This window comes from Artemia franciscana, unplaced genomic scaffold (assembly GCF_032884065.1).
Source record: "Artemia franciscana unplaced genomic scaffold, ASM3288406v1 Scaffold_1463, whole genome shotgun sequence".
NCBI lineage: Eukaryota > Metazoa > Arthropoda > Branchiopoda > Anostraca > Artemiidae > Artemia > Artemia franciscana.
This window is the reverse complement of record NW_027062839.1, coordinates 46784-63042: the sequence shown is the minus strand read 5'-3', so window position 1 is coordinate 63042 and position 16259 is coordinate 46784. Positions and strand designations below refer to the sequence as shown.

At 36.1% G+C, this 16259-nt stretch overlaps 1 protein-coding gene across 1 annotated transcript in view; it reads right to left on the bottom strand.

The window, feature by feature from the left end:
• The window catches only part of LOC136042551 (uncharacterized), a 71191-nt gene that overhangs the window by 40967 nt on the left and 13965 nt on the right, over positions 1–16259 (bottom strand). Inside the window, exon 2 of the mRNA XM_065727519.1 lies at positions 5640–5723. Within this exon, the coding sequence (XP_065583591.1) occupies positions 5640–5709 (70 nt within the window). The 5' untranslated portion in view covers positions 5710–5723. The remainder of the gene's footprint in view (positions 1–5639; positions 5724–16259) is intronic.

Sequence of the window (16259 nt, the reverse complement as noted above, 5' to 3'; positions counted from 1 at the left end):
ATAACTTATCTCCAAGGTAGAAGAGGTAGACCTTGTGAAAAACAAATAGGATATTGGCCCCCTTCGAAAAGCATGAGCATCCTTACCTAATAAAAATGTAATTTATTTGATTAGGAATCCATTTGATAGGGTCTATTGGGAGATGGATAGGATTCCCCCCTTCTAAATGAAAAAAAATATATATATCCAAAACTACGAATGTCAATATTTTTCTAAGTATGATATAGTTTTCAGTAGGTTAAGTACCACACAAGAAAAGCTCACTTTGTTTCAAATTTCAAGCGTCTAAGTTTAAAGACTCAACACTTTTCAAATATCGGTCGTTATCGAAACTTGAGTTTTAGAATTTCATAATATTAGTTTAATCCAACACGTTGATGTTTGAAGTCACTCGACGCTAGTTAACCTGCCCACATCTGTCAGGTGTTCATTGGTTTTTACTATTTTAACGAAGTCAAAGCTATATAAAAATTTTAAAACTGTATAAAAAATTATATTTCAGAGAAAAGGGGCTTTTCCTTCTCAACGGCCTGCTCTTTATACTAAAGTTTGACTTTAGCGTAAAGAGCGGGCCGTTGAGGAGGAAAAGCCCCTTTCATATACGGAGTAATTTCTGTTCGTTTTAAGTTTTAATGTTGCTCCTTACTTTCATTTAAAAAAACTTGTTTTTTTTTTGCTTTCTGGACGTTTTTTAATAAGGCATGTTTTGATCTTGGCTCTCCACATATAAATAATTAAAACGAAATTTGAATATTAATTAATTGCAATTAATCGGAAAATTTTGAGAAAAAGGAGGGAGGGAAGAGGCCTAGTTGTCCTCCAATTTTTTAATTACTTAAAAAAGCAAGTAGAATTTTTAATTTTTTACAAACATTTTGTAACTTGCGAATTAATTTACGTAACGAACTTCTATATTCGTATGTTTTTATTGCGTGCTTGAAGGGGTTCAACCCTCGTCGATACCTTGCTCTTTACCCTAAAGCTTAAATTTTGTCCCAATTCCTTAAGAATGACCTCTGAATCACAAAGGCCGTTGAATAAATAGTTGAAATTACTAAAAATACTTTAGCATAAAGAGTGAGGAATAACGAGGAGGTTGTGAATAAAATGGCTATCTCAGAATTATGATCCGGTGACTTTTGGGAAAAATGAGCGTCGGAGGGGGCCTAGGTGCCATCCAATTTTTTCGGTCACTTAAAAAGGGCACGAGAACTTTTAATTTCCGTTAAAATGAGCCCTCTGGCGACATTCTAGGACCACGCAATCGATACGATCACCCCTGGGAAAGAAAACAAACAAACAAATAAACACGCATCCGTGATCTGTCTTCTGGCAAAAAAAATGCATAATTCCACATTTTTTCACTTCTAGAACAAGGTTTTCTGTTACGCTGAATCTGATGGTGTGATTTTCGTCAACATTGTATGACTTTTAGGGGGTATTTCCCCCTATTTTCTGAGATGAGGCAAATTTCCTCAGGCTCGTAACTTTTGATAGGTATAACTGATCTTGATGAAACTTATATATTTAGATTCAGCATTAAAATGCGATTCTTTTGATGTAACTATTCGTATCAAAATTTTATTTTTTAGAGTTTCGGTTACTATTGAGCCGGGTCGCTCCTTACTACAGTTCGTTACCACGAACTGTTTGATGTTTAAAGTCACTCAACGCTAGTTAACCTGCCCACATTTGTCAGGTATTCATTAGTTTTTACTATTTTAACAAAGTAAAAGCTGTATAAAAATTTGAAGCGAATGCCATCAATATCAGATTGTCCCAGAGGAAATTAATGCATCGAGCACCACCTGAACAACATGCTATACTTTGTATAAAAATTAACGAATAAATTTGATGGAAAAAGCAACCATTACGTAAGCACAGCTTTATTCCACATGCATTGCTATTAACTTGAAGATCCTTTTGGATATTGTTATGCAATACCACGGTCGGTTCTGGGGTTGAAGGGCTTACTAAGTCGAGCTTATTAAATTCTTCAATTAAAAATGAGCCCAGGAGAAGAAAGATCAGCCAATTGAACTATCATAACCGAATACAGACCACGGATCACGAAGTATTTTTTGTATTATCTCCTTTAGAGCCAAATGAGGCCCAAGCTCCATTCAAGTCCTGTAACTAAGCAAATATACACACAGAGAAAATGCCAGACATTCAGGCCTTAGTCAGTTGCGTAGGGAGGGGCTTTGAAGGGTAGAGGTTGGATATTCCTCAAAACTAAAAAAAAATCTTTAAATTTATTCTACATTAAATTTAAGTCTGTCATAACACAAGGCATCTCGGAAGAGTTTGATGTGCAGCTGTTTCACCATCTCTAGCTTGATACACAACCATGTTCACCTGTAACAAATAGTGAACAACTCCTTGTCTCTGCCAGTTGATTTCGTAATATTTCTTCCTCTTTTCGTTAAAGATATTATATTTATAGTTCGACATTATAATTGTAAGACAGTGAAAGCTATCTCGTCTGCAATTATTCAATAAGATTGACGCGTGACAAATTAATAACTCTTATCAAATCTGCGTAACGACAGAATTTTCTCTTTCTTTGCTAAAAAAAAAGTTTTCAAAGGCCTCGATTGATCAAAAAAAAATTTTGACATGTCTCAAGTCTATTTTTATTTTTAGTTTTCTTTTTCTAGATATTTCGTTCATACAGATATAATTGCTAATACGACACGGGCTATATATCGTAGGGAAAATTTTTAAGCACGCTCTTATGACACAAGTAATGCGCGAGCTATGTGTATTAAAACAGAATTATCCCATATTACAGTGAAAAATATGATGTTAAAAATCATTGTTTAAAACAGAGATCTTGAAAATGCCAATTTCAAGGATAAAACAGGATAAATAGCGTATACAAGTTTTGACAGATGAAGGCACGATTTGTCAATCAAGTGATTAATTTACCATTATAAGTAATGTCAAGGCACTATAGATAATGACCTGCGTCACAAAGAATATAGGTATTTATAAAAGTGGGAATTGGTCCTGGTGTCGACAAAACAATCGACATGCCTTGTTTTTTTAACCTCCTATTTATATTTACTACCTTAATTAAGAGTACTGAGGTGGCACAGTGGGTTTGATCTAAGCTTGGTAATACTGGACCAAGAGTTCGTGCTCGGCTGGAGGCAGTGTTGGACCCGCAAGCACTGCGGGTCCAACTCAAGGACCTTGGTAGTCAAAAAGTGTCGTTAATCCAATAAAACACAATGCACCAATTTTGTTAGTTGCCACAACACGGTACTGTTGGTATTCTGTTCTGGTGATAGAGGATTGAAGTTCAGTGGTCACTGTGGTAGTGAAATGGCCATTTTGAAAACTTTTGTTCTGTGGTAGCGCAGTAGGTGTGATCTCAGCTTGGTAATACAAGATCCTCTATGGTATAACGAGATCTAACCTAGCTATACCAATAGACTGCAGGGTCGACGCTAGTACCCTAATAGTCAAGAAGCGCCATTAGTCCGATACAATGAAAAGCCTAAATTTTGCAAATTATATCCATTACACTAATTTTGCCTTATTGATAATTAAAAAATTGCCCACAGATGCCAAACGCTGGATTGCATTGATCTATTGTCAGCACTAGTACCAGTTTTCACTCGTGTAGTTTGGACTTATTCTTTGCTAAATCAGTCAGACATTAATTTATACCTAAATAAATATATTAAGTTGCTCCCAATTTTATATTATACAATCATCCATGATGACCTTTACTAGAAATATTTCTTCTTTTGATTTTGCTATTACGTATTGTTTTGGTTTTCTTCTTAAGAACTCTTTCATAGTCACTGAAAATTATTAATAATACCTGTTTTTGTTGCTTAGGCTATAACACGCACATATATATGAATGCTTGAGGGCTACATTTTGAGGGTGGTGAGACAAAATGAAAAAGAAACAAAGTAGAAATGAATGCGATTATAGAAGTATGTTCGAAACTTGAAATTTTAAGGGGACAGCAAAACTCGCAACTCTTCCTATGTACCAAAGATTGAAGACCCTCTTAAGCATTCAAATGAACATTCTAGAGATAATGGTGGCAGCGGTAGTAGTACAGGGGGAATCTTGCCTTAACATAGACCAGGGATTAAAAATGGTGCTTCCTAAGAAAGTGTTTATTGTAATATTGTATGGAATAAGTTGTCTGAATCAGGTTTAAGATGCCAATCTTTCGGTTCGTTAAAAAAAAAATGTTAAAAATTGGTTTGGCTTCTTAGGAGTTATTTTATCTATTTATTTATTTATTTTCTAATATGTTTATTATTATTTTATTGGAGTCTATTTAATCTACTTAACCAATTTAGCCTATCCAGTCTATTTAATTTTTTATATAGTTTTTATTTTATTTGTATTTTCTTTTCTTCTCTTTTATGCTCTTCTCTCTGCGAGTAAATGATTATTTTAATTTACTGTTTCTTTCTTTCTCTGAGTAAGCTTTGTCTGAGTCTTTCCCCTTCTTTACAGGCCCGAGCCTTTGGGGGAATAATACAATGTGAAATTGTATGTGTATTTGATGATGAATAAATTTTATCCTATCTTAATAAATTGCGAATCATCTCTGATTCAAAATTATAACTCCTATTTATGCAGAAATTGTTTATTTTATTTTTTGTTCTGCAATTACGAAACAAATCTTTGGAAATTACCAAAAACAGCCTGAAATCCTCTCAAATGGATTTAAACTGAAATAAAAATCAACTTCAGGAATAACCATTACTAAAACCCATAATGAATCTGTCGAGCAAAAGAAAGTAAAGGCAGTCCCCCTACCCCTCCCTTTTCTCCAAATTTTTGAGTTTCCACTCGGCAGTATTGAGAAGCATTATAAATATCAGAGATGATCAAGTTTCACTACACGTGGGGCTGCATTCGAATAATCTCGCGTTACCAAAGCCAAAACATAACTGAAATATTAAACATCAGTTGTTAGGGATTTTTTTTATATTCTGAAGTACATATCCAAGCAAATCCATACACACATTTAAATGTTCTTACATGTCAGATACTATTTCCTGGTAGATGGCATGTGAGTTAATAATCTGGCCGTGAAATTTCTCAAATCGGTTCATTTTTCATATAATATTAAGGTAGATTATACTGATCGCTTCTGTTGATTCTCGAAATAAGTATAATTACAACAAGAGAATAATCTTCGATAGTAGAGCAGAAATGTTTTAAGTAAAGCAGAAACAACCATTTGGCATTAAAATTATAGCCCATTTTAAATGAGGGTAGGGCCTCCCTTTTATTCCTGGACATAAAAAACACATTTGCAACAAAAATTAAATAAACGAACATAAAGCTAATTTCGGAAAAATACGGACAAATACAAGTAAAGAGCAATATTAAACCTTAAAAATAGCAAATATTAAATCCTAACGGGAGGGTAGGGTTTATGATCAATTGTCCAAAAAAATAGAAACATTTATATTTATTTAAAAAAAAAATATTGAAAATGAAACTCTACTCAATGAAGCTCCAGCCACCTCTTGCACCTTAGATCGAAGGCGGTAACATCCCCCTATCACTCATAGTATTTTGTTCGTTTTAATTTTTGACTTCGCTCTTTACTTGTATTCTAAAAACAAAACAAGGAGCACTATTTTTTTTACCTTGAACCAGCAGGGGGAGCAAACAGGAAACAAGCTGAGATAAGAAAAGCCACCATGGCTTCAAGTTCATCGCTCATAGAACCCCTGAAAATAAACAACATTAAATAAAATAATATTTCAAACTTTCTTGTCGGATCCTGCGTGTATACACTCTTGATTTCAGAAGAAGTAGCGTTTATTCATTAATTGGCGATGACCGTACTTTTGCTAGATTTTCCAATTAGTTTTGTCATTTTTCAGTAACTTGCAAAAGCTGCTTGGTTATAGTAAGCAATCCCGTTTTCAATCTTAAGAAGAACTTATGGGGGGGGGGAGGGGAAATATTAAGAATTCAAAGAAACCATCTGATTATATTATGCAAAACAAGGAAACCATTATTAGAATAAATGAATGACTCTGGTGGCTACTGCAAACCCATACAATAGATTCAATTTGGGAGTGAAATGGACTTGTTGAACTTCGTATACGAAGTGACCTATTACTAGCCTCGTTACCATCTAAAGTGTTCCTGATCATTACTTGCGTTTTTACTTAGGAGAACTTAATTAGCAACTTTAGGGACTACGATCCAAACATACTTGTCGCAAGGCAGTCAGGAAGTAGTTAGAGCTACTAGATATATGGAATAAGATAATGCACCCATAAAAGCAAAAATGTGCCCAAAGCACCTATTTTCTGAAAATACACCAAATGTCCAATATGTCAAATAAGTTCGATTTTAAAATGCGCCGATTTCAAGAATGCAATACAAAAGCACCCAAATGAAGCAATTGGGCCCTGCCAGGCAATAATTTGAGTGGAAGGCCTTGAGATGGAAATAGTAAGAAGCTGACACAATTTTGTGTCACTGTATTGGCCTAAGGCGGCTTTGCTACAATAAGACGTTATTTTTTCTTTTGCTCTTAAGGTCTACCACAATCAATAGAATAGTTAATATATTCCAGAAGACAAGAAAAGACATATTTAAGAAAGTTTTGTATATTTTGAATGGCCTGGAGGTCAGCAATATCAAGTAATATGCATGTCGCAACCAAACGGACAAAAACGGTAACTAAACTTCCAAATAACTTTGTTTTATTTAAGTATCTTAAAGTAGCTAGGCTAAGGTAGCTGCTATCGTCCCAGCACAGTGACAGATGAAGTTCAAGGAATAAAATAATCTCAGATAATCAAGCTACTTGGGAGTAACAAACTCCACAGCTCTTAGTAGAAGTGGGTAGAATCGGGTTGAGATAAGGTGCACCTAATAAACAGCGACTCATAGTTAGCTTAATAACAGCGACTTATAGTTATAACAGCGACTTATAGTTAATAACAGCGACTTATAGTTAGAGATAAGGTGCACCTAATAAACAGCGACTCATAGTTAGCTTAATAACAGCGACTTATAGTTATAACAGTGACTTATAGTTAATAACAGCGACTTATAGTTAGAGATAAGGTGCACCTATTAAACAGCGACTCATAGTTAGCTTAATAACAGCGACTTATAGTTATAACAGCGACTTATAGTTAATAACAGCGACTTATAGTTAGAGATAAGGTGCACCTAATAAAGAGCGACTCATAGTTAGCTTAATAACAGCGACTTATAGTTATAACAGCGACTTATAGTTAGAGATAAGGTGCACCTATTAAACAGCGACTCCTAGTTAGCTTTAATAACAGCGACTTATTGTTATAACAGCGACTTATAGTTAATAGCAGCGACTTATAGTTAGAGATAAGGTGCACCTAATAAACAGCGACTCATAGTTAGCTTAACTGATAAACTAAACGGTGGGGGAAATATATTGCCAAACATGTTCCAGTTTCGAGTCTAATTTCATCTATTTTATTCTTACATAATTTTAGCCCTATGGAATTCTAAATTTTGTGGATGTTTTAGTATGTCATGCTTCAATCCCTCTTTGTTTCCTACTAGTACTACTAGTGACTCACTGCAGCACCAAGCCGCGTGGGGTCAACACAGCAACGAATGCTCGTCCATCATAAGACAACTGCACGCAGTTGCTTGCACACAAACAACTTATACAGACATTAATACCGAGACAGGAGATAACTATAGCTAAGGTATGAGAGTGTGTCAAAGGGAGATGTGAGTTCGAGAAGAGTGCAATACTTTCAGGAGGGGCCAAAATGGAGTAAAATCCAAAATTATTTAGATTTAACCAACCGAAAGAAATTCTCGTGACAAATTCTTCTTAAAAGAATGGATGGCATTTTGCCCCTTTATTGATTACTTCATTCAAGAAGAATCAGTTGAATGAAACTGCTGTTTTGCTCAATGACTTCCTAATAGCAGTCCAAAGCCACAGGACCAAGGCCACAGGACCAAAGGACATTTTTGGGTGAAGCTCTGAAACCAGGACGTTTCGAAAGAAAGATTGAGGAACATGTGCAAAAGGTTTCTGAAATGAATCGTCGAAGAATGGTTTTAGGTCTTCGTTTTAATTGCAACGTCAAACAATGCTGACATCTCTACAAAACAATGCTGACATCTTAATACGATGTCAATTAAAGCTGTACGAAATTAGTACAAATAGTACAAATATTTATTCTATATGATTTTATTGGAGCAACAAAAAGAAATATCAAGTTCTTCATAGTAGTGAATCTTGTCAATAAGTTATTCATAATAACGATCCTTGTCAATAATTAAATTAACTGAAGTTTGACTTTAATTAAAATAATTTTAAGTTTGACTCTTTCTGACAACTCTACTTTTTATGGCACTTGGTATTTTATGGCAAGTGACATATAGCAATAGCAAATTCTGTCGGTCTGTCTGTCTGTCGGTCTGTCTGTCGGTCCCGGTTTTGCTACTTTAGGCACTTCCAGGTAAGCTAGGACGATGAAATTTGGCAAGCGTATCAGGAACCGGACCAGATTAAATTAGAAATAGTCGTTTTCCCGATTTGACTATCTGGGGGGAGTGGGGCTGGTTAATTCGGAAAAAATAGAAAAAATGAAGTATTTTCAACTTATGAGCGGGTGATGGGATCTTAATGAAATTTGATGCTTGGAATGATGTTGTGTCTCAGAGCTCTTATTTTAAATGCCGACCGGATCTGGTAACATTGCGGGGGGGGGGGGGGGTTGGGAGGGGGAAACCTAAAATCTCGGAAAACACTTTGAGTGGAGGGATCGGGATGAAACTTGGTGGGAAAAATAAGCACAAGGCGTAGATACGTGATTGACATAACTGGAACGAATTTGCTCTCTTTGGGGTAGCGGGGGGAGGTTAATTCTGAAAAATTAGAAAAAATGAGGTATTTTCAACTTACGAACGGGTGGTCGGATCTCAATGAAATTTGATATTTAATAGGATATCGTGTCTCAAAGCTCTTATTTTAAATCCCAACCGGATCTGGCGACATTGGGGGGAGTTTGGGGGAGCCTAAAATCATGGAAAACGCTTAGAGTGGAGGGATCGGGATGAAACTTGGTGGGAAAAATAAGCAGAAGTCTTAGATACGTGATTGACATAATTGGAACGGATCCGCTCTATTTGGGGGAATTGCGGGGGGAGGGTTAATTCTGAAAAATTAGAAAAAATGACGTATTTTTAATTTACGAATAAGTGATCGGATCTTCATGAAACTCCATATTTAAAAGGACCTCGTAACTTAGATCTCTTATTTTAAATCTCAAACGGATCCAGTGCCATCAGAGAGGGGGGGGCAGAAATCTTAGAAAATACTTAAAGCGGAGAGATCAGGATGAAACTGGATGAGAAGAATAAAAACAAGTCTAAGATACGTGAATGACATAACTGGACCGTATCCGCTCTCTTTGGTGGAGTTGGGGGGGAGGGGTATTTTGGAAAATGAGGTATTTGTAACTTACGAACGGGTGATCAGATCTTAATGAAATTTGATATTTAGAAGGATCTTGTGCTTTAAAATTCTTATTTAAATTCCGACCAGATCCTGTGATATTGGGGAGAGTTGGAGGGGGAAACCGAATTCTTGGAAAACGATTTTATCTTATTATTTTATCTTATTATTATATATCTTATTATTATCGATTTTATCTTACGAATAGGTGATCGGTTCTTAATGAAACTTGATGTATAGAAGGATCTTATTTCTCAGATGCTCCACTTTCGACTCGAATCGGATCCGGGGACATAGAGGGCTGGAGGAGGGAAACAGAAATCTTGGAAAACGCTTAGAGTTAAGAGATCGGGATGAAACTTGATGGGAAGAATAAGCACAAATTCTAGATACGTGATTGACATAATTGGAACGGATCCGTTCTCTTTGGAGGAGCTGGGGAATGTTAATTTGGAAAAATTAGAAAAATTGAGGTATTTTTAACTTAGAATGGGTGACCAGATCTTGATGAAATTTGATATTTAGAAGGAATTCATCAAATCTCGACCAGGTCTTTTGACATTGGGGGGAGTTGGAGGGGGAAATGGAAATCTTGGAAAACGCTTAGAGTGGAGGAATCGGGATGAAGCTTGGTGGATAGAATAAGCAAATGTTGTAGATACGTGATTGACGTAACCGTACTGGATTCGCTCTCTTTGGGAGAGTTGGGGGAAGGGGTTCAGTGCTTTGGCGAGTTTGGTGCTTCTGGACGTGCTATGACGATGAAAATTGGTAGGCGTATCAGGGAGCTGCACAAATTGAATTGATAAAGTCGTTTTCCCCGATTCGACCACCTGAAGGGCTGAAGGGAGAGGAAAAATTAGAAAAATTGAGGTATTTATAACTTACGAGTGGGTGATCGGATCTTAATGATTTTGGATATATGGAAGGACATCGTGACTGAGAGCTCTCATTTTAATTCCCGAGAGATATTAAGCCTCTGATTTTCCTTTTAAATCAATCTATTGATTCTTAGAATTTTGCTAGAGCTCATAGCATATGAGCTCTTAGCTCTTATTAAAACAATAAAAATCCTTAGCATAAAGAGCGAGGCTTTGAGGAGGGGACAACCCCTTTCATATACGGAATAATTTCTATTCGTTTTAAGTTTTAATGTTGCTCTTTACTTTCACTTGAAAAAACTTGTTTTTTTTATTTAATTTCTGAACTTTATTGAATTAATACATGTTTTGATTTTGCCTCACCGCCCATGGATAATTAAAACGATAATTTACATATTAATTTTTTTGGCTAAATGGCTTTCTTATAGTCTTGATGGGACAATTTTGATAAAAAAAGCGGTGGGGGAGGAGGCCTAGTTGCCCTTTAATTTTTGGTTACTTAAAAAGGCAACTAGAACTTTTATTCTTTACGAACGTTTTTATTAGTAATAAATACACGTAAATTACGAATTAAATTTCGTAACAAACTTCTATATTTGTATATTTTTACTGCGTATATGAGGGAATTCATCCCCTAGTCAATACTTCGCTCTTTACACTAAAGCTTGAATTTTTCCCAATTCTTTAAAAATGATCCCTGAATCACAAAGGCCGTAGAATACATAGTTGAAATTACTAAAAACTTAAGCGTAAAGAGCGAGGTATTGTGGAGGAGATGAATCCCCTTATATGAGTGATAATTTCTGTTTATTTCTCTTCCCTCATGATAAATTCCTCCATGGAAAGATTATCCCACGTAACCCCCTCCCCCAACCCACCTCTCCCCTCAACAGGTAAAGTCCCCTTGAAAACGTCTGTTCACTTCCCAATAACCCTTACTGTATGTAAACAATGGTCAAATTTTATAACTTACAGCCCCTCCCCCGGAGACTCTGGGGGATTAAGTCGTCCCGAAAGACATAATTATTAAGTTTTTCGACTATGCTGAACAAAATGGCCATTTGATGAGGTGACTTTGGGAATAGATGAGCGTGGAAGGGGGCCTAGGTGCCCTCCAATTTTTTGAGTCACTTAAAAAGGGCACTAGAACTTTTTTCCATTAGAATGCGCCCTCTTGTGACATTCTAGGACCACTTGGTCGATACGATCACCCCTGGGAAAAAAGCAAACAAATAAACACGCATCCATGATCTTTCTTCTGGCAAAAAATGCTAAATTCCGCGTTTTTGTGAATAGGAGCATGAAAATTCTACAGTAGTGTTCTCTCAAACACTGAATCTGATGACATGATTTTCGTTAAGATTCAATGACTTTTAGGGTGTCCCCTATTTTCTAAAATGAGGCAACTTTTCTCAGGTTCGTAACTTTTGATGGGTAAGACTAAACTTGATAAAACTTGTATGTTTAAAATCATCATAAAAATACAACTCTTTTGATATAACTATTGGTATCAAATTCCATTTTTTAGAGTTTCGGTTACTATTGAGTCGGGTCGCTCCTTACTACAGTTCGTTACCACGTACTGTTTGACAAAAGTAGAAGAGCCTATAACATTCAATCAAAGGGTCAGCTTTTTACTTTTTAAGTTTGATTCTTTCTCGCAACTCTACTTTTTAAAACAATAAAAAACTTTAGCGTAAGGAGCGGGGTGTCGAGGAGGAAAAGCCCCTTTCATATACGGAGTAATTTCTGTTCGTTTTAAGTTTTGATGTCGCTCCTTACTTTCATTAAAAAAAAACTTGTTTTTTTTTTATTTAATAATTATAGAGAACACTAGGAAAACAACTTAATCAGGGGCAATTTTGGGAAAAATATGCCGTCGGCATTTGCTTGCATTGCAAGAGTACACATGAGCTGATACTTGAAGCTGATATAATCAGAAATGTTTCCCCTGAACGGAATGCTGGGAATTTTTGTATTTTGCCCCTGAACGGATACGTTATTTTTGTTTTATTATCATTTTTTTTCCAGGAGTGATTGTATTTATCAAGTTGCCACTTTGAAAAAGAGTTATGATTAAGAGTATTCGATAAAGAGTTATGAGGCACAGAAGTGTCAAATAATTTGGTTTTTGGTATTCAAAATTAAATTAAAAATATTGAATTAAAAATTTTTATTTGGTTTTCCTAATCTTAGTTTTAATGTTTTATTTTGAACAAATGAATTTGATAATCCGTTACTTTTTAATAAACACTGAGTCTAAAGGCACTAAATATTTTAGTGTTTGATAACCAAGTTCAAAACTGTCGATATTTTAAAAAAATATCCGTCCAAGACTTCGTCATTGCTCAACAGAACTGAATTGTGGAAGTTTATATCTTGGTTTTCGCTTACTTTTTCATTTTTATATACTTTTATATTACTTACTTTTTTCATTTTTATAAGCTTTTACTTTAATTGGCATAGTTTTTCCGTTGCATCCGTTGAAAAATGCTGAAAATTTCCGTTGAAAAATGTTTGTCTCTAAGCTTCATTAAATAAGAAAAACAAGTTTTTTTCACTGAAAATAAGGAGCAACATTAAAACTTAAAATGAACAGAAATTGTTACACATATTAGGGGGGTTGCCCCCTTCCTCAACGCCTTGCTTCTGAAGCTACAGTTTTTCGAAACTTAAGAAAAGTTACTTATTAATCTAATTAAACGAGCACTAATTAATCTAAACGAGCACTATTAATCTAATTAATCTAATTAAACGACCAATATATTTCAGGAGTCGTTTTTAAAGAATTGGGATAAAATTTAAACCTCAGCGTAAATAGCGAGGTGTTGAGGAGGGGAGAAACCCCCTCGTATACATAATTATTTCTGTTTGTTTTAAAAATGTTGTTTTAAGTAGAAAAAGAACAATTTTACTATTTAAAATTGCTGAAAACTAAGTTCCTAGCCGTTATTGTCACCCAAAAGAAATTACCTGGCGGGGCTGATGATGACCTGCCTTGGCCTTTCCACGTCTGTTCTGGTAGATATGCGAATGTAGCATTTTAGCTGTATAGATAAGCCTCGTGAAGAGAATCTACCCTACCCCCACCTAAACAATGACTCACCTACCCGCCCCTCGCTGGGTAGGTGAGTCATCCGCCCAGCCCATCCGCTGATACGCAACTATAGATCATCAAAAGTAGCCTAATTTCATTACAAATAAAGCGAAACAACTTGGCTCAATTCAGTATTGCCCCCTTGTGGCATTATTTCCTTTGCAACTGGGAAGCCTAAAATAAAGTTATTGATGCTTTTTTATCAATTAGCTTCTCAGGATTCTAAATTGATTATAAATTCATCCTCTTCGGGATAAAGCCCTATTTGGTGCCCTAAAATGGCAGAAAACAAAGACTTCCCCTGACCCAATCTGTATGGTCACTTAAAAAAGAGCTTTAAATTTACGCTTGAATGAGCTCCCTTCAAATTACCTTGGACCTTTGGCTTGATACAGTCACCCCTGGGAAAATGCAAAACAAACAAACATGCGTAGACGATTTTTTTCTAAAAGAAAAGCGAAATTCCACATTTTTAAGATTGGAGCTTGAAACCTCTACGGTAGGGTTTTCTGATATGATGTATCTAGTAAAGGGATTTTCAATAAGATCGCTTGCTTTTTGGAGGATGTTTCCCCTTTTTCACAAATCAGACAAATTTTCTCAGATTTGTGGTGGGTAACAATGAACTAAAGGAACTATCTATATATATATAAAAATAAGTTGTCTGTCTGTGTGTCTGTCTGTGTGTCTGTCTGTGGATCAGGTGACGTCATGTTTCTGTGTTGACTGACGTCATGAAATTAGTTGTCGTCATTTTTGCTTTGACGGTGACGTCATTCAAGATATTTAAGACATATGTTCACGTAGAAATCTATTAATGTTTAAGTTTACAATGACTGATGAACTTACCATGGCAAAAGCCGATGAAGATACTCAAAGAGTCTATGCCAAAAAACTTGCTGCTGATAGAGAAAGTCAGAAAAGAAAGCGTGCCGAGGAATCAAAAGAACAGCAAGGAAACAGGCTTGAGGCTGATAGAGAAAGAAAGAACAGAAAGCGTGCCGAGGAATCAAAAGAACAGCAAGGAAACAGGCTTAAGGCTGATAGAGAAAGAAAGAACAGAAAGCGTGCCGAGGAATCAAAAGAACAGCAAGGAAACAGGCTTGAGGCTGATAGAGAAAAAAAGAACAGAAAGCGTGCCGAGGAACTACCAGAGCAACGCGGAAGCAGACTTGCTGCTAAAATAGAAAGTGAAAAAAGAAGGCGTGCCGAGGAATTACAAGAACAGCAAGAAATCAGGCTTGCTGCTGATAGAGAAAGTAAGAAAAGAAAGCGTGCCGAGGAATCAGACCAACTGAAAGTTATCGCCTGGCATTCAGGTACAACCCAGTCGATGATTATAGCTTGAGTAGATGTGTTCAAATCGGGACAATGTCTAAAATTTGTCCCTATTGCAAGGCCTTGAAATTCAATGGTGAAACAATGGGAATGTGTTGCGCCTCAGGAAAAGTTAAACTTCCTCTATTGGCTGCACCACCAGAGCCATTGAAGACGAATGAATGCTTGCCTGAAAAATTCTAATTTATGGGCACACGTAAAAATATTAAAATTAACTACAAATATGCGTGTCCGATTGCAAAACGATGACTCTGGTCAAACATTTTCAGATCAATTGCTGACAATTGGAAACGGAAAGCTCCCAGTAGACTCAATTTCAGGACGTATACAACTACCTGCTGATTTCTGTAATTTAGTGACGTCCAAAAATGAATTGATTGAAAAAGTATTTCCGAATATTCTAAAAAATTATAAAAATAATAAATGGCTAAGTGAAAGAGCGATTCTCGCACCCAAAAATATAGACGTCCACGAAATCAACAATATTGTTTTGACCAAGATTCGAGACCAGGCAGTCCTTTACAAGTCAGTCGACACAGTTTTGGAACCAAATGAAGCGGTTAATTATCCATCTGAATTTTTAAATTCCATAGATCTTTCAGGGTTTCCACCACACGTGCTACAACTAAAAATAGGCGTACCAACAATACTTTTGAGAAATATCAACCCACCAAAGCTTTGCAATGGCACTCGACTTGCCGTAAAAAAAAACAATGGAAAACCTAATAGAGGCCACAATCTTGGCAGGGTCTTTTGAGGGTGAGGCTGTTCTTATTCCTCGCATTCCCATGATTCCAACGGATCTGCCTTTTCAATTTAAAAGATTGCAATTCCCAATTCGATTAGCATTTGCAATCACCATTAACAAAGCTCAAGGTCAATCATTAGAAAAATGTGGTATAGATCTTAATACTGATTGTTTTTCCCATGGACAATTGTACGTTGCATGTTCGAGGGTCGGTAAACCTGACAATGTATTTATACGCAGCGACAATTGGACAGCGAAGAATGTTGTATATTCGCAAGTTTTACGCAGTTAATTTGTATTGTATCTATCTATCTATCTATCTATATAAAAACGAGTTGTGTGGATGCATGTTTGTTTGTTTGTAAAAAGAGCGTTTGCATATGACGTCATTATTAGTACATACGTTTTTGTATATGCACAGACAATGGGAAAGCCAAGAATGTTGTTTATTCGCAATTTTTACGTAGTTTGAAACACATATATAAATCTATCTATATTCACAGGTGGGACACAGGGACACAACTACAATGGCGCATAACTAATATGGCGCGTAACGACTTACGCGCGCGCGGGGGCTTGGGGGGGCGCGAAGCGCCCCACCAACTAGGTGTTGGGGTGGCACGAAGCGCCACCCCAACAGCTAGTATATATATATATTTAGAATCAGCATAAAAAGCCAATACTGCCGGTTTAGCAATTGTCTTGAGAATTCCATTT